Genomic DNA, 21,391 nt, shown 5'->3' with positions numbered 1-21,391 from the left:
GTGTATATGCCTGATACATGTAAGAACTTGGGAGAAGGGGCTTGGCTATAACAATATAACAAAAGTGGTGATGATGGCTATCTCCACTTCTCAAACCTCTGCCATGTTCCTATTAGCTCATCAAATCCTCACCACGACCCCGGGAGGTAAGTCCTATTGATCTTCTTCATCTTTAGTTCCAAGAGGAAACCGAGGCTCAGAGAGTTTCGACAACTCTTCCAAATCTAAAACAGTGACAGAGCACACATTTGAGTCCATACCTGTGTGTCTTCTACATCCACTCCTGAGTTATTAGCCCTGGCATGAGCTGCCTTGTAGGCAGGCAGGTTCTAGAGCTGGAGGCCAGGGCTGGGGGAGGTGGAGCAGAGCAGCCACAGGGGCCAGCAGAGAAGCACAGCCTGAACGTAGCATCCAGAGGTGTGGATCCAGAACTGGGCCAAGTGGGAGGCATTTCATCCCTCAGAGGGCAGAGAACAAGCCAGGGAGCCACAGAGTTGCACGCAGAGTCAAGTGAGCTGTCCTGTAGAAGGCTTCATTCACTGGCATTAGGAAGGCAGGACCTGAGGGAACTGCTGATGAGGAAAGTGCCAAACCAGGCTTAGGGTAGGTTCAGAGTAGTGGCCTACTTGTGCTGTCTGGGCTCATAGGCTGCAGAAACTGGGGCTGAGACCACCACGGCCCAAATAGGGGAGTCTAAGGCAGAATTGGGAGACTGTGAGTGGGTCCATGCCAGGTTCTTCAGGTCAGCCCAGCATGGATGTTGAGCCCCAGGTCGGGGGCTCAGCCTTTCGGCTCCTGTATCAGACTGGTCATCCTGTCTGTACATGCTGGTACAGGTACCTGTGAAAGGGGGGTGTGGGTCCCATGCTTCAGCCTAGCAAGGGCCACAGAGGTGGGTGTCAAGCCTGTCCTCAGAGGCAGGACTGGATGTCCTGCAGAGATTAGTCCCCAGCAGCCAGCTGCTTGGTACCTGGTACTTAGCTAGCATCACTCAGGTAATTAAAGAGACATAGAGGGTCCTAAGTCTTCAAATGATTTGGGGCTCTTATCGCTGCCTAAGAATTGCTCTGGGAAGGGGGCCAGGGACAGCTTCTCAGGGTCCTGAGAAACCTTCCAGTGCCAGTCCTTCTTGCTTTCTTGGCATGGTGACCCTGGTGTTTAGAGGAGTCCTCCGGGTGATAAGGGAAGGCCAGGGTGGGGAACGGGGGAGCCAGGGGATTTTGAGAACCTGCCTAGCTTCACCCAGAGCTGTCTGCCTCTGGTGCAGGAGGCTGCCCGCCGAGCCCAAGAGCTGGAGATGGAAATGCTGTCCAGTACCAGCCCACCCGAGAGGACCCGGTACAGCCCCATCCCACCCAGCCACCACCAGCTGACCCTCCCCGACCCCTCCCACCATGGCCTCCACGGCAATCCCGACAGCCCTGCCAAACCAGAGAAGAACGGGCATGCCAAAGACCACCCCAAGATTGCCAAGATCTTTGAGATCCAGTCCATGCCCAATGGTAAAACCCGGACCTCGCTCAAAACCATGAGCCGCAGAAAGCTCTCCCAGCAGAAGGAGAAGAAAGCCACGCAGATGCTCGCCATTGTCCTTGGTGAGTTGGTTCTTCTGTTGGCCACAGCCCAGCCTTGCCCAGTCCTGACCGGGGGAAAGGGTCCACCATTGTAAACCCCAAACCCCGGCCATACCTTCTTGACCACGGCTGGAGAGTCACGGGTCAAGCACTTTCTCACACATAGGCCACACCAATCGGCATATAGACAGACCTACTATTAGGTAGATTCTAGAATTGTGCCCCTTTGACAGATGGACAAACCAAGGATTAGTGCAGTTCTATAACTTGGCCAAGGAAGTTTCCAAGGGTTTGCCCTCAGGCCATCTAACTTTAGAGTCTGTAAACATCATGGATCTGCCGGGAGGCCCAGAACCTTATAACTCCGGACAGGTGGATTTTCTCTCTCTGGCCTCTCCACTTGTAGACTGGGTTGCGTCAACGTTATTGTGGCTAGAGAAAGCATCTTACAAAGGCTTTGCAAAATAGAATACAGCAATAAGTATTATTATGATGCTATTTTTATGTTTTAGTTACTGTCACTAGTAGGGATTGAGGAATATATATTTATACCCAACCGAGTCCCAGTAGTCCAAAAGCTATGAAAAAAAAAGCAAAGAGGTCCTTGAAAGATGATTCCAGGCCTAAATAAGGGAGTGGCCCCGTCCGTCGAGTAAGGCTTTTGAATGAAAGTCGCTAGAAAACCCTGTGATAAAGGTGGACTGGCATGGTGGTTGGGGAATGAAGGGACAGATGTGAGCTAGAACAGATGGTGCCAGGATTTGAGTGATCGGATGTGACTGTTCTCAACTTATGAATGGGAGCGTGGGACCCGAGACCCGCTCAGTTAAGAAGCTGCCAGTGATTGCTGGATGACCTGGTTGAGGTGTAGCTGGAAGGGTTGGGGCCAGGCCCTGTGCTCTCATCTACACGGGCTTTTGCCAGTGTGAGAAGACGTGTCCCCATGTGTTCAAGCCTGGGGAGATTGGGAGAAGGCTGGGACAAGAGTCTGGACGCTCTGGGATGTAGACAGACTGGAATTCAGATCTCAGCTGTGTCAGTTAAGAGCTGATTGGCTCTGGGTCCATTGCAGAGCCATGACGAGCTGAGAACTAAGCGAGGTAGGTTTTTAGTGCACCCTCTCCCCAAACTGTGCCCCACATCGCCAAGAGAAAATTTCCTCCAACCTCAGCACGAGCTTGGGGCTTCCATCCCTACCCGCTGACTTGGGTCAGAATGCTAACGTTTCTGATCTGTTTTTCGAAGTCTTCACTCATTTGTCAGATGAAGAAAAATCCGACAGAGGCAGGTGAAGAAGCCCTTCCCTGCAGGGGGATGTCAGAGGCGGGTCTGGCATCCAAGGCTAGGGCTCCTTGAACTTCTCAGTGCCTGGGTTGGGTGCTCCTGGGCCCCACTGAGCAGAGAGCCCGCCCAGCCCAGCCTCTCTCTGTGGCCGGGGCCAGGCTGACCCTGCCCTCTCCCCAGGCGTGTTCATCATCTGCTGGCTGCCCTTCTTCATCACGCACATCCTGAACATACACTGTGAGTGTGACATCCCGCCGGTCCTCTACAGCGCCTTCACGTGGCTGGGCTACGTCAACAGTGCGGTGAATCCCATCATTTACACCACCTTCAACATCGAGTTCCGCAAGGCCTTCATGAAGATCCTACACTGCTGACTCTGCCGCCCGCCTGCACAGCAGCTGCTTCTCCTTGCCTCCCTGCCCGGGCCTGCCAAGCCTCATCCCTGCAAGCCATGGGCACAAGTGCCCTGGGTGGACTGGGCCTTGTTTGTCCTGCAGGCCCTGCAGTGTTAGCTTGGCTCCTCTCTGCCCCTCTCTACCCAAACACCCTTGTTCTGCCAGGGTGGGGCTGGGGAGCCAGGCCTGGTGCCAGCCCAGAGGCTGGACCCACCCCGGCTCAGGGCAGCTCACAGAGCCCCCCCTTCTGCCACCAAGCCTCATCTCCTTGGCACCAAAGATGCAGCTGCCTTCCTTGATCCTCCTCTGGGGTGCTGGGGTCTGTCGGGAATCAAGCTGGGCATCGGGCTAGCACTCCTAGTGGGTTGGGCTTGTCTGGTCCTTTCTGCTCTGTGTTGGGGCAGAGAGGGGAAGGGGTGTCAGGTCACCCTGCCACGACCCCCGTGGGGGAAAGCAGGATCTCTCACTATGCCCCGCCTCCAGGGGAACTTCCATTCCTGAGAAACCCATGTAAATATCAGACCCCAGAGAAATCGAAGCCAAATATCTTAGCTCCCGCATCAGCCCTCGCGTGAGCCTCTATTTTCTCTAACAGTGGTTCCTGCCCACCCCTGCCCTTTACTGCTCCCCAGGCGAATTTCCATGCCCCTCTGGGGAAGGAACCCTAATCTTCAAGGACCCCCTCCCCAAGAAGATCGGCGGGCAGAGAAACATCAGCCCCCAGCCTACTCCTCCACCTTCAGACTGGCCTCCGATGCATCTCTTCCCATAGCTCCTGCCGGCTGGCCTGGGAAGTCGAGCCTTGGACCCATGTGTGGGCTTGAGTTGGAGAGACCTGAAGTTCTTTGGGGGTGGGGAGGGTGGAGGGTAAGAGGGGAGCTTCCTCCTGCTCCACTCTGCCACAGAGCCTCTACCCTCTGGCCTCTTCTCTCTCCCATCTCCCTTCCCATCCAGTGCCTCTGCCCTTAGAGGAGTCCCTGGCTAAGAGGCTGCTGAGTACCAGGGGACCCGGCCTGGCCCTGCCCTGCGGGAGAATGGAAGCCACAGCTGGAGGAAGAGCCCTGAGCCCCAGACTCTGTAACATCACTATACATGCACCAAACCAATAAAACTTTCACAAGAGTCTCTTCCTAGGGCCCTTGGATGGCCCGGAGCAGAGCCAGCATCCCTAGCATTCAGGATAGCCTCGCGTGCATTCAGGATAGCCTCACATTCTGTGTCTGGCAGGGTCCTATGAGAAGAACTCGATATCCTCACTTCTCAAGGTCCTGCCTGGTTTGCCCTCCAATCCACCGGGGCTGAGGAAGCTTCATGAGCAAGGTGACCTTTGAGGTTAATCTCTTGGCCTGTGTCTGTCTCTGTCCTTTGTCCCGTTTCTGTCGCCTGATCAAGTTGTCCCTGCTCTCATTCCAGGCCAGTCCACACACACAGCTCCAAACCCGCGGGGGCTGCAAATTGGCACTGCCCTAGCAACAGAAATTTGGTGATTTTTTTTCTTTTGGTGAAAGATGAAATATAAATGAACCCCGTGAAAGAAGAATGTTCTGCGCACCTTGCGAATAACAGGGTGATGACAAACAAGGTGGAGGCACCCACAGGCTCAGGCTCCGGGAGCTGTCAGGGCATAATTTGCATGCTAAATACAATATTTTTAGCACCAAAGTTTGGAGCACTTAACTTGCCCTGAACGTTTAATTATGGACTTTGATCTTCTCCCCGAACTCCAATGTAGCACCACGCCCTGGGAAGAGGCTCCTGGCATCTCTGACTCCAGAAATGGAGGACAACATGTCCCCAGTGCGGCCAAGTCACACAGTGACCAACTCCCGGGAAAGGCTTTAGACCCCCATAGGATTCAGAAGCCCTAGGGACCTCTTAGCTACTGACACCCACCTTTCCATCAATACCATAGGATCACACCAGGCGCTCAATCTATGGGCGATCTTGGCCTGGCTGGGAGTGTTTCCCATCATTAGGAAGCTTCTGAGGGCATTCTAGTTTGCCCGCTGTGAGATCGGGGATAAATGACAAAAGACAGAGGGAAGAAGAAGAGAGGAAGGGAGGGCCCAGAGCTGCCCTGGAGGGGAAGCAAGCCTGCCAGGCTTCTGAGAAAGAGCCCTGTCAGAGAGAAGAGGGGAAGAGGGCAGGGCAGGGGCGGGAGGCGGGGCAGGAGAAAGTTGCCCACAGTTGTCATGAAGCTTCAAGTCTTTCTTCCAGACAGCAGATTGACAGCTAGAGTGGGCAGGGGGAGGGCTGGGCTCTCCCTCCCCCTTCCTCGCAGCACTTCAGGGGCAAAGGAATGGGGGAAAGCGGGGACCCAGGAACACAGAGGTAGAAGGGGGTCACCCAGACACTGGCTCTCCAGAAAGGCCCTGCCCCTGGCCCCTTTCTCTTGGGGGGGGGTGAGAAGGAAGCCACCTGAATTTCTGCATTTCTCCCTCTCACTGTCTTTGCTGCTCAGTATGAGCTTGTGTCTCTCCAAGGAGCGTTCGCTCACCTTTCTAAGAAGTGGATTCTGCGGCATTCCCTTGCATGACGAGAGGCCCCCACCTCAAAGCCAGGGTACCCCAGGTGGGTACCCCTGCGTACCTCACCTCAGATGGGAGTCACAATCACACAGCTATGAAGGAGCAGGCACAGTGGTGCCTGCCGGTCTTCAGGCTCTTCTCCAGGTGCGTTTGGATGAATCTCAAATGGTCAGGGGGTGGGGGGGTGCGTTTGGGGGTATGTCCTGGGAATTGAGAAGGGGTGTGGTCCAGTAAGCTGAGAAATGACGTCATCCCCCCCCCACACGGTCGTCTTACTCAGTGCTAACTTAGTGAGCAGTTGTGTTCCAGGTACTAGGACAGGTGCGGGGAGGAAGACAGGGAAGAGGGTGATGGAGATCCCTGCCTTGGCAGGCTCCCCGTCTTGATATGAGGACAGACGTTCCCCTGATCCTCACACGATAATGGAAACACTTCCTGTGTCCCCTGGCAGAGCTCCGCCAGTCCTGCAGCCTGCTTCCAGGACCTAGGGGATGAGGTGCATGGGCTGCACAGCGGCAGGGCACCATTTTTCTAGAGTTCATGGGCCTTGAATGAGCAGGTTAGGAGCTAGAAAAGGCTCCTAACTGGCAGCTGGGACTCATCCTGTGTGTTGGGACAGGGACCCCTGGATCCTCTAGCCACGTGGTCTTTGGACAGGAGCAGGAAGCTGCAGGAGGAACATTGAAGACCGGCCTGCTTAGGGGGGTATTTCCAGCACCCTGCCTACGTAAAATCCTTTTCCACAACATACCTAGACACCAATGGCATCCTGTCCTGCTGTCCAACTCTCCCTAGACTACTGGTTCTGTCTCCCCATGGACCATCAATCCTATGCCTGGACACTGTCCCTGAGCTCTTCAGCTTTAGGCTAGAGCTCTACCACTTAAGCCACAGCACCACTTCCAGCCTCTTCTGCTTATGTGGTATTGAGGAATTGAATCCAGGGCCTCATGCATGCAAGGCAAGCACGCTACCACTGAGCCACCTTCCCAGATCCACTCAGCGCTTTTCCCTTCCATCCATGCAGGGTCTCCTGTGGATTTTGTCCTCCCTGATGGCTCCTAACCCCAGGGGACCTTTCCTACACTCACCACTCTCCCTCTCACCAGGAAGGTAGCTTGCCCCAGTGGCTGGGTTATCCTTCGCTCTCTTGATTGTATCTATTGCCATCCATTCCAGCTTAGGATCCTGACTGGTCTCTGGGTGCAGTTGGAAGAGGCTCAAGTCAGGTTCTTCCAAACTTAATCATAGCTACCAGGGAGTCAGAGATGAGGCAGAGAGGATGGAGATCTGCAGCCAGCATGGGTAAAAAGTTCTTAAGACCCTGTCTCAATCAATACAAAAGCTGGGTGGAGTGATGGCTTCCTCTCATCCCAGTTATGTGGGAAGCATAGATAAGAGAATTATTGTCCAGACCAGTCCAGGCAGAAACACAGGAGTCTATTTGGAAAATAAAGGGTTGGGGGTATGTCTCAAATGGTGGAGTACCTGCCTAGCAAAAACAAGGAAGGTCCTGAGTTCAAACCCCAGTATCAGTAAATATATAATATATATACATATATGTATATGTATATATGGAAGAAATATGTATTATATATGGAAAAGATAAATATATATATATATAATTTTGAGATAAGATCTTTAGGATAATACCCCAGGAGTCCATGCAAATAGCAGATGACTACTGTACCAGTAAATACACAGCTGCTGGGCCAGATCGAAGGTGTAGTTATTAATGGTAGATGGGCCATAAGTAGGCCAGAGTCTAAGTGTTTGTGTTCCTTAGGCTTCTTGCTACACTCAGGTCTCGGAGTCTTAATGAAGCAGGATGCTGATGGGAGAGAACAGTAGTGGATGTTTACTAATGGACCTTGCCCTTTGACCAGCTTAGCATTGGGCTTAACCACCCAGGGAGCTAAGCATGATCACTGCTAGTTAACAAGACCAAGGCTAGAGAAGTCCCGGCAAGCTGAGGTCAGGCCGCTAAATGCATAGCTCTGCTGCTACTTGTTCCGAGTTCCCCTTGCTGGGCCTGCTGACCTCAGCCTCCCGCAGCTGCCCTCCTCTGCTGCAGCCCAGCCTCATTCCTGTTCTCCGTCCCTTCTGTGAAGTTTCAGTCCCCTGCTGCCTAGAACTCCACTCAGTAAGCATGGGTGGAGCACTTGCTGTGCATTGTGGGTACTGAGAAGGGGCTTGATGGGATGCTGAAAATAGCAGGGTATTGAGGGGTGCACCACAGAGGGTGTTGATTCAGTGTCTTGAGTGGGGGGTGATTTCCAGCAGGGCAAGCAAGGAAGGATTGAATGCGAGCAGGTGGTGGCAGAAGAAGGGAGCTCTGGACATTAGCATGAGTGAGGCTGTGGCATGAGCTGGTGAGCCCATGGCAGGACCAGCGATGGAGACGGAGCGGCTGGAACCCTGACTTTCTGCACACCACTCACAAGTTGGATTGGTGTGTTCTGCAGCGGGGCAGGGAGAGAAGAAAGTTGCTGGCTAGAAGATGATCAGCACTTCCATCCACGAGCTCAGCGATGCCCGGACCCTCCCATGCCCTGCTGATGGCCCTTTCCACTGTCACAAGCTGGGGGCCAGCGTGCTCCCTCTCCATCCTCTGCCCTTGTCATTCTCTCCCGGGAGCTTTGGAGGGAGCAGTTGTCTCCTAATCTATTCAGTCCTCTTAGGATTTATCCATAAATCCTAGGTCTCTGTGGACCACGGTGAGCTAGCCTCCCTTCTGAGAAGAGGGTCACAGGCATTTGCTTATTTGCCAAGCCTCGCACAACTGCCCTGCCTGTCTGGGCCAGTTCCACTCACAGACTCCCTGTCCCAACACCCGGGCAGTTTGCATCCTTAGGAACATGCAGCCAGAGGATGCTGTTTCCCAGGATCCTGCGATGTCCTTGAGGAGGGCTGGATTGGGGGAAGGAAGCTCTGTGTGGAAGGGGGTAAGGATGGAGGGGGTGATGCTGATGAGGAAGGACAGAACCAGAGAGATGGCAGGCAGGTCACGCAATGGTGAAGACCATCATGAGACTCTCCCTCCCCCACTTAGCCACCCAGAAGAGAAAAATACCCCCTCTCCCTCCACCCTGTGCTGCTGGCCAGTGTCTGTCTTCCTGGTTCTGCTAAGGAAGAGCTACAGGCTGCCCCCTGGTGGCCATTTCCAGCCCTGCTGGCTCTTCAGAATCACTTGGGACTCGCTCCTGGTGATCCCACCAAAATCCAACGCTGGGGATTCTGGCTTTGAGGTTGGTTGAGGTAAAGGGTAGGCGTTTCTCACCCCATGCTGATACCAGTTAGGGGAAGGATGGGCCGGGGAGGGGTGCCCAGCGTGGGCATGGAGAGCATCCCATGAAGGAGAGTCTTCCAATGGATCCAGAGCTGCTGGCTGGCAGTCAAGGCGGTCTCTGTCTGACAGTTGTAAACCAGCCTTGATCTGGAGAGACTGCTGGTGCGGTGTGGAGAGCTGGGGAAGGGGGTGGGAGGAGACACCCTCCCCCCTCCAGGCCCTGGGCCTCCCTATGGCTTCTGAATGACCATCTACTTTCTGAAAACCCAATGGTCGCTGAGCCAGGACACCCAACACACCCAGTGAGCGTGACCAGCCCCATGCCTCCCCCAACCTGCCCACCACCACCAGGCCGTGCCCAGCCAGCAGCGGATGGCCATGTGCGGTCATGGGAGGAGCCATGCTCTGTGTGTGAAGAAAGGAAGTCTCCAGCTGGGCAGCTCCTCGCCAAACACCCTCAACCCACTCTTCTCATTACCATCCCGCCCCAGTCCGGCCTCCTCCCCTCAGGGCCTCATGCTTGTGTGTCACACACACACACACACACACACACACACACACACACACACACACACACACACACCACCATCCTAACCCTGCTGGCTCCTATAGATGTCTTAGAGGTCCACAACCCATTTCTTGTGGAAAGGTTCCAATCCACAGCTTTATTGAATCCAGGGTTGGGAACCTGGTTGCATAACTGGACACCAAGAAGGATGGAGTTGGGGACCAGAGACCTGGTATTCCGCATCACTCATCTACAGTTGGGGCACACCCTCCCTCTACCCCCAGGAGACTGTGTAGGAGACTCTAGGAATGGTGACAAGGACATGGCTGAGGTTTCACAGGGAGTCGACATTTCCTCTGAGCTTGGAGCCTCTGCTCCCTGATCAAAGCAGGTGAGTCTGGCTCTCCGGTCCTAGCTCTGGATGAGGTGCCAAACGTACAGACCTGAGCTGGAGAAAGCATTTCCCTCACCCCCGGACCTTTCTCCATGTGGGAGTGGCTTTCCTGGGATGCCAGGGCTTGTGAACTGGGCTGCAGGTGGTCAAGGTGAAGTCTCAAGTCCATGGACAGAGGGTGACGGGGCCCAAGGTCCCGTGGAACAGATGCTGGAAACTGGGGGCCCTATTCCCAGTTACAGCTCCAGTGCTTCCTCTCTCCCTCCCCGTCACCCGGGATACCAGGTTCTCGCTTCCTCTCAAGGCTAATGGGCAGTGGGAAAGGGTCCTCTCAGAGGTCAAGTGTCGTTCCACCGGGCCCGTCCCTTCTAGGCAAGGAGCCCCCGTGCATCTACACTTCGGTGTGCGCTTCCGGCTCTGCACCACCCAGAATGGCCAGCGAGGGCTCCTTGCCTTCCAGGAAGGCCACGATCCCCTGGTTCTGGCTCCTCAGAGCCAGCTGCCAGGGCGTACAGCCCACTCCATCCTGGACGTCTAGCAGGGCGCCGGCCTTGACCAGTACTTTGAGGATGGCTGTGTTGCCTTTTAGAGCAGCCAGGTGCGCAGGTGTCCAGCCCACCTTGTTGCGAGCGTGGATGTCTGCATGGTGCTCTAAGAGGTGGAGGACACTCAGGAAGGCACCCCGCTGCACCGCCAGGTGGAGGGGAGTCCAGCCTGCCCGCTCGGCAGCATTGGGGTCAGCCCCACCCCGCAGCAGTGCCAAGACCACCACCTCCTCCCCGTGGCGGGCTGCCAGGTGCAAAGGGGTCCACGCCATGCTTCCAGGCGCATCCACGTCTGCCTGACTCCCCAGCAGCAGGTGGATGATCTCCAGGTGGCCTTTGTACGTGGCTAGGTGAAGGGGCGTCCAGCCCTGCTGCGTGGGCAGTTCGAGGTTCGCCCCGTACCTGAGGAGCATCTTGCAGATCAGATACTTGCCCCTGGCAGCAGCCACGTGCAGTGGGCTGTAGCCGCTCTGGTCAAGGGCATCGAGGGTCGCCCCACTTTTCAACAGGAATTGGATGGCCCTCACTTTGCCCCGCTCCACAGCCAGATGCAACGGAGTCCTCAGGTTCCGCTGCCCAACATCCAGCTCCGCCCCCTGGCCGGTCAGCAACTTGACCAGGCTGACGTGGCCAAAGTAGGCCGCCACGTGGAGGGGCGTCTTGCCCTCAGCCTCCTGCTTATTGGGGTCCGCTTGGCGGGAGACGAGGAGCCGGGCCACGTTCTCAAAGTTGTTCTGCACGGCCAGGTGGAGTGGAGTCCAGCCCTCGTGCTCCTGGGCATCCACAAGGGCCCCGTGATCCAGAAGCAAGCGGGCAGTACGGTCGTCCCCATTCTGGGCCGCAAAGTGCAACGGGGCCCAGCCGTCCTCATCGGCCAGGTTGGCGTCTGCACCGTGCGCCAGGAGCAGAGCGCACAGGTCAGGCTGCTGGTCCTGGGCGGCGATGAGGAGAGGGGTATAGCCAGAGGCCGTCTGGCAGTCCACGTCCACCTCGTGGGCCAGCAGCAGTTTCACTTGCTCCATGCTGCCCTGGGCCACCAGGAAGTGGAGAGGAGTCACCTTGTTCTCATACACGTGCAGTTCCTCATCACTGGGGACCAAGCTCTCGCTGTCGGAGAACTGCAGGACCTGCCTCAAGTAGTCTCCCGAGTCTGCGGGGAAGGAAGATGGGTTGAAAACAAGAACCTCCTCTCGGGGCTGGGAAGGTGGCTCAGTGGTAGAGCGCTTGCCTTGCATGCCTGAGGCCCTGGGTTCCATTCCTCAGCACCACATAAGCAAAAAGAAAAAAAGTGGGAAGTGGCGCTGTGGCTCAAGTGGTAGAGTGCTAGACTTGAGCTGAAGAGCTGAGGGACAGCGCCCAGACCCACAGTTCAGGCCCCACGACTGGACCAAAAAAAAAAGAACCTCCTCTTCCCCCTGATCTTCTCCTCGGCCATTCCCCTGCCTCCTGAAGGGGCTGGGCAGAATCAGAGAGGAGAGGGGCGTGGGCAATGGCCCTCTGGGCATTATGGATGGAATACATTGGACTATTAGAGGTCTGGCTCCCTTCTCTTGGAGCACTGAGCCTGCTGCCCAGTGGGGAGGGATGCAGGAGGTTTGGGTGTGAATCTTCATTGACCCTTGAGCTATCCATAACCTCAGCCAGTTCTCTGCCTCTTTGTGCAGCCACATCTGGCTCAGGAAAGGGAAAATGAACAGTGCAGGCTCTTTGTCCCAGTGTGAGGCCTTACAGAGGAGGGAAGTCAATGCAAGTCAGAAATACATTCATGGATGGTCAATCTAGGATCTGAACTCTCCCCTAAGGCCTCCAGGCCTCTCTTCTGCTCCACCCAGTGATGAGGTACCAGAATGAATTAAAGACAGCACCTGACCCGCCCCCCACAGATTCTGATGAGAGTTGTCTAGGATGAGCCACAGGCATTGTGGGGTTTTTATCATTTTCTAAGTAATTGAGAATCCATGCTGGACCTCTTAGGTCAAGATCTAGGGAATCTGTTCTTTCAAGGACATGGATAGGAAGAGAAGTGGAGGCAGGACCCCAAGGGTCAGTCAATCTGTCTCTTTGCCTCTATCTATCTATCTATCTATCTATCTATCTATCTATCTATCTATCTATCTATCTATCTATCTATCTATCTATCATCTATCCATCTATCTATCTATCGACCTATCGAACTAGTCAGCTGAGGTTTGAGAAAGATCCACGCTGCCCCAAGGCGGGAGAGCCAGGGAAGGCGTGGAGGAAGGCCTGCAGTTGGACTCCACTTCCTCCTCTCCACTGTGAATTCTCAGTTCCCAGTGCAGCACCTTGGACTCACCGTTGTCTGTTAGCTCCGGGCTGACTTCTCCACTGACCTGGTGTGGATTAAAGGCAGATCAGTGCTGTCCCTCCCACCCCCGTCCTCCCCGCCACCCCACTCCAGACTCACACCCCAACTCTGACCTGGGGAGACCCTCCTCATATGTCATTGCTCCCATGCCTGGAGGGAAATGCTGAGTGGGAGAGACCCAAAGCGGGAGGTGGCCCTGGGGCTCGGCCTTTGCTTGGGGGCCGCGTGTCCCCCCCCCCCCGCATGTTGAGATGGAAGCTACCTGTCTCAATGGCGATCTCTGCCCCACAAGAGACAGAGAGAAAGGAGCTCAGCCAGGAGGCCCCAGACAGGGTCAGGACTGCAGAGGACACGGGGGCAGCTGAGGCAGGACCCCACGCACCAGAGATGCTTGGCTCTTCCCAGGGGCCCTAAGCGGTGGCGCCCCAGGTTCTTACAGCACACTCTGGGCAGATGGGGAGACACTGCCCCCCCCAATTTACGATCCCGCTGACCTCCCTGGCACATGGAGGCTGGCTCTCCCTGACTGCCGCCCCACTCCAGCAGCATCGTGAACAACACAGCCTGCACACACACACACACACACACACACACACACACACACACACACACACACACACACACACACACACACACACGTCAGCCCAGCCTGCCACACCCACCTGTCTGGCCCGTTGCAGTGATGGTTTGCAGGACACCTTCCGAGCCAGGGCCTCACTCTCCAGTTCTGCCACGGGGCTCGGGAGCAGGGACAGAAGCATATCTGTCTCAATGGTGATATCTGCTCCACAAGAGAGAGACAGAGAGAGACAGAGAGAGACAGAGAGAAGAGAGAGAGAGAGAGAGAGAGAGAGAGAGAGAGAGAGAGAGAGAGAGAGAGAGAGAGAGAGAGGAGAGAGAGAGAGAGAGAGAGAGGAGGTTGCAAATTTGCCCATGGTTCTATCCTCATATTTGTGTTCCCCGTGTCCCTCTACAGCCCGTTTGCAGGCTCAGGTATACACTCTCCCCCCCAAGCAAGCCTGGACTTGTCAGGGCACAGTGGCCACAGTTACTGACCCTCTGAGGGTCATAGTCCTTTTTCATAGAACAAGGAGACAGGGCCACAGTAGCTCTAAGATCTTGTGCGTGTATGTGCTGTGTGTGTGTGGATGTGCATGGGTGTATACATGTATGCTGTATATGTGGAGGGGGGTGTATAATGTGTGTATTAGGATTTGTGTGTGGTGTGTGCCTGGTGTGTCTATGGTATGCACGTGTGGTGTGTATATGTATGGTGTATGTGTGTGTGGCATGTCTGTGTATATGTAAAGGATAGTGTGTGTTATATGTGTGTGGTGTGTGCACAGTGTGCATATAGTATGCACATGTGGTGTGTGTAGGTGCATGGTATGTGTGTGCATTGCATGTGTGTCCCTATGGAATGTGTCTACGTATGTGCTCTGTATGTGTATTTCTTCATAGTCCCTAAAGGACCTGATAATGTCACTGTCCCTTCAAGCCTGTGACCTCATGTTCTGGGATTTGTTCAGGGCTGGCTGCAGAGCTCAGCATCAAAGGCAGGCTGAGAGTGAGCACTTTCTACACCACCTCCTGTAGACTCACACACCTGGGCACACACAGGTCAGCCCTGTCCCCCACTGCCCGGTTCCAGTGCCCTCCTGCTGTCCCTGTCATGCAGAGACCCATGGCTTGCCAATCTCTAGAGCTGCAGGAGACTGCGTAGCTCTCAGGAGTGGCTTGAGGCCCGGTCTTCTCCTTCCTGTCCCCTCCCCCCTGCCCAGGCCCCCAGGGATGAAGACCTTGGAAGCATGGCCTCTTCTTGGGGTCCTGGTCCCAGCAGCGCCTCATCAGGTCTGCCATCTGCTGGGCCTCGCCTGGCCACTCATCAGAGACAGGCTGCAAGGTGGGCCGCATGCCCGTGCCCACACGGATGATGATGGCCATCATGTTGAGCCCTGCGAGAGGGGGTCTGGGCTGGGTAGGTGCTGGGAGGCAGGGGCAGAGGGGTTGGGCAGGAGGGTGGGGGCTGAGTGCTCGAGGAGAGCTAGATTGTGGAGCCATTTTAGGCTCTGATCTGGGTCTCTAGGGTATTAGAGCCATAGCAAAACGTCTAGGGTGACTTGTGGGAATGAATGGCAGGCAGGACAGGAGGAGGGAGGGTGAGGCAAAGAATCCCTGAAGAGCTTCCCTTCCCCAGCACAGACCTGTGGCTTCTCCATCCCTCACCGACCTCAGCCTCCACAACCCCTTCCAGGACCCTGTGGGAGGGGTCCCCATCCGCCCCTGCCCCACCCATGGAAAGCTACAGCCCTCTGCTACCTTCGTATGGTTTCTTCTGTGTGAGGAGCTCCCAGATGACAATCCCAAAGCTGCAATGGGGAAAACGCTCCCTGAGAGCCTTGTCAGATATCCCCAGCCAACGCCCCCTCCCCCTGCCACACACACACACACACACACACACACACACACACAGAATCTGGGTCTATCAAATCCCAGGCAAATTCTCTCCAGTAGGAGTCCCTTCCACACGGGAGGGAGAGGTCGGGTCTCACCTCAGTCATGTCCCCTCTGTTGGCCATACCCACTAATTGGCAGGGTATGCCATGAAGTGGATTCCTCTCACCTGTACACATCATATTTGGGCCCCGGGGCCTGGTTACTGTCCAGGATCATCTCAGGCGGGATGTAGCTGAGCGTGCCCCGCAGAGCTGACCTCTCGATGTACTGCATCCGGGTCGACTGTTCCATCCACTTGGATAGGCCAAAGTCAGATATCTGGGAGAGAGGCAGGGATGGGCATGTAGAAGAGTCCTAGCCACAGAAGACACTGTTGGCTATCAGTAGATGTTATTGCAGAATAGTGTAATAGATTCCTTCTACACTGTCTCCCGGCTCTGCCACTTGGATTCAACTTCCATGAGCTCTGTTCTTCCTACCTGCATAGGCCCTGAAACATTACAGCACCTATGTTCTTCTCCATTTCCAACCACTGGATCACTCATTCACCAACTGGCCATTCATTGATGTACAGAGGGGTGGGATCCAGCACCACAGTCTGTACCTATATAAGGGCCTCAGATAGGGTGTACACATATTTCACAAAGGGTTATTATGCCTGCAACTGGGGATAGTAAAATGAAGAGAGGCAGAATGTACACAGTTGGTAGCCTGTTGGGATAGTTCAGAAATGGCCTCTCCAGGGTCATGATGGTTAATTGGAGAACTAAAAGCTGATTAGAACTTTATTTAGATAAAGAGAGGGAAAGGGGCAAAGAGCACATGCAAATGTTCTAGGGTAGAAATGAGTATGCATGTTCTTGTAGTTGATGGTTCAAAGCCAGCCCAGGCCTCAAATCCATGAACCTCTTATCTCCATGTAACCACCCAAAAAGGGGTAGATTGCTACAGCACTAAAGCTCAGGGAAAGCATCCGGGCCCTGAGTTCAAGCCCCAGGACTGACACAAAACAAAGAGGAGAGGCAGGAGGTTGGCTAGAGTCCTCACCTTGACGTGCATGTTGTTGTCTAACAGGATGTTGCCCGGCTTGAGGTCCAGGTGGAGCAGCGGTGGTTTAATACTGTGGAGGAAGTTCATGGCCAAGCTGGTCTCATGGATGATGCGGAATTTGAGCTGCCAGCCAAGCCTGTGGGCAGGCAGCATCTTCTCCAGGGAGCCGTTGGCCATGAACTCCATTACAATGCCCAAGGGCTGTCTGCACACCCCATAGATGGATACGATGTGTTGAAACTTGACCTTCTCCATTTTGGCGGCTTCTTCAATGAGGCAATTCACATCAGAGCTACCGAGAGTGAGGAGTGAGAGATGGAAGAGGATAAGCCGTCAATTACTAGAGCAATCAGCAGAACACACAAACACAGCCTGATGCCAAGCAGAGGAGACCCAGAGAAACCTAGACATGTGCACAGCTTGCATGAAAGCTCAGTGTCAGGAAGCCACAAGATAGGAAGTGAGGCGTTTGCAGACTTAGGAGCAAGTGCATTCTGCAGAGCAAGTCATGCAAAGCACTGTGCCACAGCCTGCCATTTATCCCGAGTGCTTGTTTACTTGTTTATCTCCCCCAGCAGATTTCAAGCCCCCAGAGGACCAATATTCTGCCTTACGCTTCTGTTTTAAAATATCATTGATTGCCATTTTGCTTATGAAAGCAATACACATACCTTGTAGAATGCCTAAGGAATATCGAGAGCTGTTTAAAAAAGAAGTTAAATCACCACAAATCCAGCCTTGTGGAGTTGGCCTCTGTTAACAGTTTTAGAATGTTCTTTTAGGATACATTTTCATGCTGTCACTTTTTACTTTCTCCTTCTTCTGGCTCCTTCCTCCTCTTTCTTTGGGCCACACAGCACAAGGGGCCAGAGTCTAGGTTCTCTACTTTGTTATTCATGGCTACGGGGCCTTCTGTTTTATGCACAAGGGGTAGTTAGTGATCTGTGTACTCACCCCAGCACATTGCCATGCATTGCACGATAGACTGTTTGCTGATGGTGGAGATGGGGATTAGGAAGAAATGATGGTGTTAAAAACTGGGATGGGACTGGGCACCGGTGGCTCACGCCTGTAATCCTAGTTACTCAGGAGGCTGAGATCTGAGGATCGCAGTTCAAAGCCAGACTGGGCAGGAAAGTCTGTGAGAGTCTTCTCTCCAATGAACCACCAGAAAACCAGAAGTGGCGCTGTGGCTCAAGTGGTAGAGCACTAGCCTTGAACTGAATAGCTCAGGGACAGCGCCCAGACCGAGAGTTCAAGACTGACCAAACACAAAACAAAACAAAACAAAAAGCTGAGATGGTTCTGCAGGCTGATAGTACTGGAACTTTCTTCCAAGGCCTCCTCAGTCTCCAGGAATAGTCACCAGCCAGCTCTCCTGCATCTGAGCAGGGGATTCTCCTAACAGAGCCAGCGTCCACTCTGTGCCTCTGTCCACTCCCCAGGCGGCAGAGCTGACTAATTTACTGTCCCCATCACTCTCAGCTCCAGCCAAAGAGGCTCTTCCCCACCCTTCTGCTTCCCTGACTTCCTGCTACACTTCCTGTGTACCCTCTGTGGCCTGCTCCTAGAACACGCTCTCCTTCTGGCCTCCATTACTCACACTCACTCTGTTGGGGATGGGAGGGAGACAAAACTAACTCCATTTTGAATTTATCAGGAGTTTCCTCCCCTACCCCTGAGAATCAAAATACTGGTTTCTCACAAGATCCCAGGGTCAGGAAATATGCTGTTTGTTGAGACCCCAGGAAATGAGGAAAGCCCTGCTGATTGTTGTGATGAGGTTGTGAGATCTGAGTCCTGTTTGGTTATCAATAGCCCAGACAGGATCTGAATAGCCCAGACAGGATCTCAGCCTGGTTTGGTTATCATTAGCCCAAATAAGATCTGCAGCCCTGTTTGGTTAACAATAGTAGAATGGCCCAGCCACCCTCACCCCTCCACGAAGGAGCAGCCTTATCTCTACCCCCAGGAGTAAGACTATCCTCCTGTTTTTCGTGGGCCAATTCAAACCAGAATGATAGGTTAGTTCAAACAGATACTACGAGATGGATTGTAACCCCATTGGCCACTGACATAAATATGCAATCTTTATGGGTGTGTTACAATCCCATTGGCCACCTGCATGTGGCCGGGCTTGACCACATGGATTTTTGCCTTTAAAAACCCTAACTTGTGGGCTGCTTGGGGTTGCAGTTGCAGCTCCCGAGTCTGTGCTGCAACCCTGGCCGGTCAGCTCTCCACTTCCCCAATAAAGTAATCTTTTTACATGAGGCTGTCTCTGAGTGGTGGACTCTTCCCCATAACAACTCTTCCCGGAGCTGGGAAGATGGCTCAGTGGTAGAGCGCTTGCCTTGCATGCCTGAGGCCCTGGGTTTGATTCCTCAGCACCACATAAAGCAAAATGAAAAAAGCCGGAAGTGGCGCTGTGGCTCAAGTGGTAGAGCACTAGCCTTGAGCTGAAGAGCTGAGGGATAGCGCCCAGGCCCAGAGTTCAGGCCCCACGACCAGACCCAAAACAAACAAACAAACAAAAAAAAACAACTCTTCCCACTGCAGCTATAACGTGTGACTTTTCTCTGGGAAGCCTTTTTTCTGGGAAGCCTTTGGTGACCCAGGCAAGACTCTGGATTAATGAGCTCTCCTGGGTTTATGGCCCCACATCAACCTCTAGGCGTTCTTACCCATCTCGTAGTAACACACTTAGTTGGGGTTAGTTGCTTGGGTAATGTGTTTTTCCCCCAGGATACAAACACTGGGGAAGCAGGGCCTATCTTCATCATTCATTGCCTCCCAGGGTTCCGTTCAGTGACTGAAGCATAGTAGGGAAACAATAAGCGTTCTACTGCATGAGTAAAGGGATGGAAGATCTAGTAAAGGAATTCTAGCCTCGTGCTTTGTACATAGAAGGCCTTACTCACCATGAACTCCCTTACCCTTTCCCACCAGCTAATTTCCAGCCCTCAGGAAGGAATTACAGCGGGAGCTAGCACCCTTGTCTAATGTGCCCATGTGTCAAGCACCATCAGTCTCTTTTTGTTTCTGCAAATCTTAGAAGGATCTAATCCTATTCTAAAGCCAGCAGGTGGATGTTGAGTGGCTGGGGGTTAACCTTAGTCTGTCTCTGTTTGCCATTCTCCATGGCGGGGAGGGGTGGTTGAGGCTCTCCAGGAACAAAAGGACTGGCTGAGGTGGTGTTTGGAGAGTTTTTATGGTGCCAGCAGAGAACATGTCAAAGAATATCCAAGTCAGGTGCCAATCAACCCTTGATATCTCAGGAGGCTGGGGAGGAAGATGTGGCTTTCCTGCTTGGATTTAATATTCCAAGTGTCTCCTTCCTGGCTCTAAGGGAGCTTACAATACAGCTGGGGCATGAAAACCACCAGGAAAGAAACCAGAACCCATCTCAGTAGTACAGCAGTGATGAATGGGAACAGAACAGGGAAGGCCGGAAGAGAAAAAGAAAAGCATGCCCGTGTGTGTGTGTGTGTGTGTGTGTGTGTGTGTGTGTGTGTGTGTGTGTGTGTGTGTGTGTGTGTGTGTGGTACCCTTAATCCAAGTACCCATAATGCTAGCCTAAGACAATAAAGGATGGGACATCAGAGTATTTCTGATTTGACATTCTAATAGGAGCTACTGGAGAGCCAGTAAAGGCCTGGCCAAGCTAGGAGGCCAGCACCCTGGGGAGACTGCACCCCCCAAACCTTCTCAGCCAATAGCAAACCAGTGTGCACTTGGGGAAAAGACAAGGTAGCTCCTTACAGGTCACTGAGCAAATTGCCACACCTCTCAGGAAGCTCAGCACCTGGCCTGAGAGGCTGGGGTGGGGACAAAGAGGCGGTAAGGGGACAGCCAGCATCCGTGTCACTACACCCCAGGGAAAGAGGCAGGACAAGTTTATGAGGTCAAAGACTTTGGGGGGGAGGGTGGTTCCCATTCACCTTTGACCTCGGTTGGTTTCACAAACAGGCATTGCACGTCTGGTGTATTTCATATACAGAGGAAGACAAGGCCAAGCCTGGGAAGCTCAGGACACTGGCCAGGGACGGCCCTCCCTCTCAGACCCAGTCCACCCCTCCCTGGGCCCAAAGCGCAATCTGGCCTCAGTTTCTCCTCTGAAGCAGGAGGGGGGAGGGTAGCGGGTACCTGCTGGCATCGTGCTGGACGCACGGGGAGCATTTGATGGCATACTGGGTTCTCCAGCGCTTGTGCCTTGCCTGGAACACCTGGCCGAAGCCACCGCTGGCTACTCGATGCCAGTCATCCTCGAAATCATCTCGCGTGAAGACCAGAAGGCTGCCTAGCCGCTGTTCCATGGCATTGGCGGCCATGGGGTCCCCCAGGCCGCTTTGGCCTGTGCCTGGCCTGCGAGGCCTGCAGCCTGGGACTCCTGAGGTGCCGTGGCTTCCTGCTCCTCAGGTTCTGGGAGGGTGGGGATGGTGAATGAACTGGTCTTCCCTCCTCCTCCACTCAAGAGTGCCATTCAGACCAGCCCAGGCAGGCAAAGCCCAGCCCTGAGCCTGAGGCTTGGGGAAGGGTTAGGGGAGTTGACTACTCAGTGCCTTCCCCTCAAGCTCCGCCTTTGATGATTAACTCTTGAACTGGGGAGGAACTGAGGAGCCAGTGTCTGTCCTTGCGTTGAGGGGAGGGAGGAGAGCAAGGACCCATCTGGCAATCAGAAGCTCATCCCCCCAGCAAGTATGGGGTTCAAACTTCTGTCACAGGGATGTGTTTGCTTGTTTGTTTACTAGTAGACTTGCTGCTCTCCAGGCTAGCCATGAGGGTCAGCAGGAGGGGAGTAGGGAGGGGAGACAGAACTCCCCTTCCTGGTGTTGCTCTCTGGGGTCCAAGCCAAGGTGTGGACCTGGGGGAGGGGGGTTTCCTGGCCCTGTTATCAGGGGTGGCTTCATGCCAGAGAGGAGGCCCCAGGGATGGCTTCATGTGTTAAGAGGACTTCAAAACAGTGGTGGGTGGCCAGGAATCTGGCCTGAGAGCTCAGAGCAGAGAGTTGAGGGGGAAGGGGGGAAGGTGAGGGAGG

General features: G+C 54.2%; 2 protein-coding genes across 5 annotated transcripts in view; one reads left to right on the top strand and one right to left on the bottom strand.

Annotated features, from left to right (window-relative positions):
• Drd2 (dopamine receptor D2) overlaps positions 1-4,399 on the top strand; it is a 151,111-nt gene extending 146,712 nt beyond the window's left edge. For all 4 annotated transcript variants that reach the window (XM_070038105.1, XM_070038103.1, XM_070038104.1 and 1 more), the window contains 2 exons: positions 1,268-1,595; positions 3,039-4,399. In XM_070038105.1, coding sequence (XP_069894206.1) covers positions 1,268-1,595; positions 3,039-3,232 — 522 coding nt within the window. In that variant the 3' untranslated portion in view covers positions 3,233-4,399. The remainder of the gene's footprint in view (positions 1-1,267; positions 1,596-3,038) is intronic.
• Positions 4,400-10,363: 5,964 nt separating this feature from the next.
• Ankk1 (ankyrin repeat and kinase domain containing 1) lies at positions 10,364-20,684 on the bottom strand. The gene is made up of 8 exons (XM_070038102.1): positions 20,500-20,684; positions 16,351-16,645; positions 15,470-15,621; positions 15,166-15,215; positions 14,646-14,801; positions 13,509-13,627; positions 12,835-12,871; positions 10,364-11,667 (listed from the first exon to the last, which is right to left on the bottom strand). The coding sequence occupies exons 1-8, from the start codon at positions 20,682-20,684 to the stop codon at positions 10,364-10,366; spliced, it is 2,298 nt and encodes a 765-aa protein (XP_069894203.1).
• Between the last annotated feature and the right edge of the window lie 707 nt (positions 20,685-21,391).

This window comes from Dipodomys merriami, unplaced genomic scaffold, assembly GCF_024711535.1.
Source record: "Dipodomys merriami isolate MVZ:Mamm:240054 unplaced genomic scaffold, mDipMer1.0.p SCAF_29, whole genome shotgun sequence".
NCBI lineage: Eukaryota > Metazoa > Chordata > Mammalia > Rodentia > Heteromyidae > Dipodomys > Dipodomys merriami.
The sequence above is the reverse complement of the archived record's forward strand: the minus strand, read 5'-3'. Positions and strand labels throughout refer to the sequence as shown.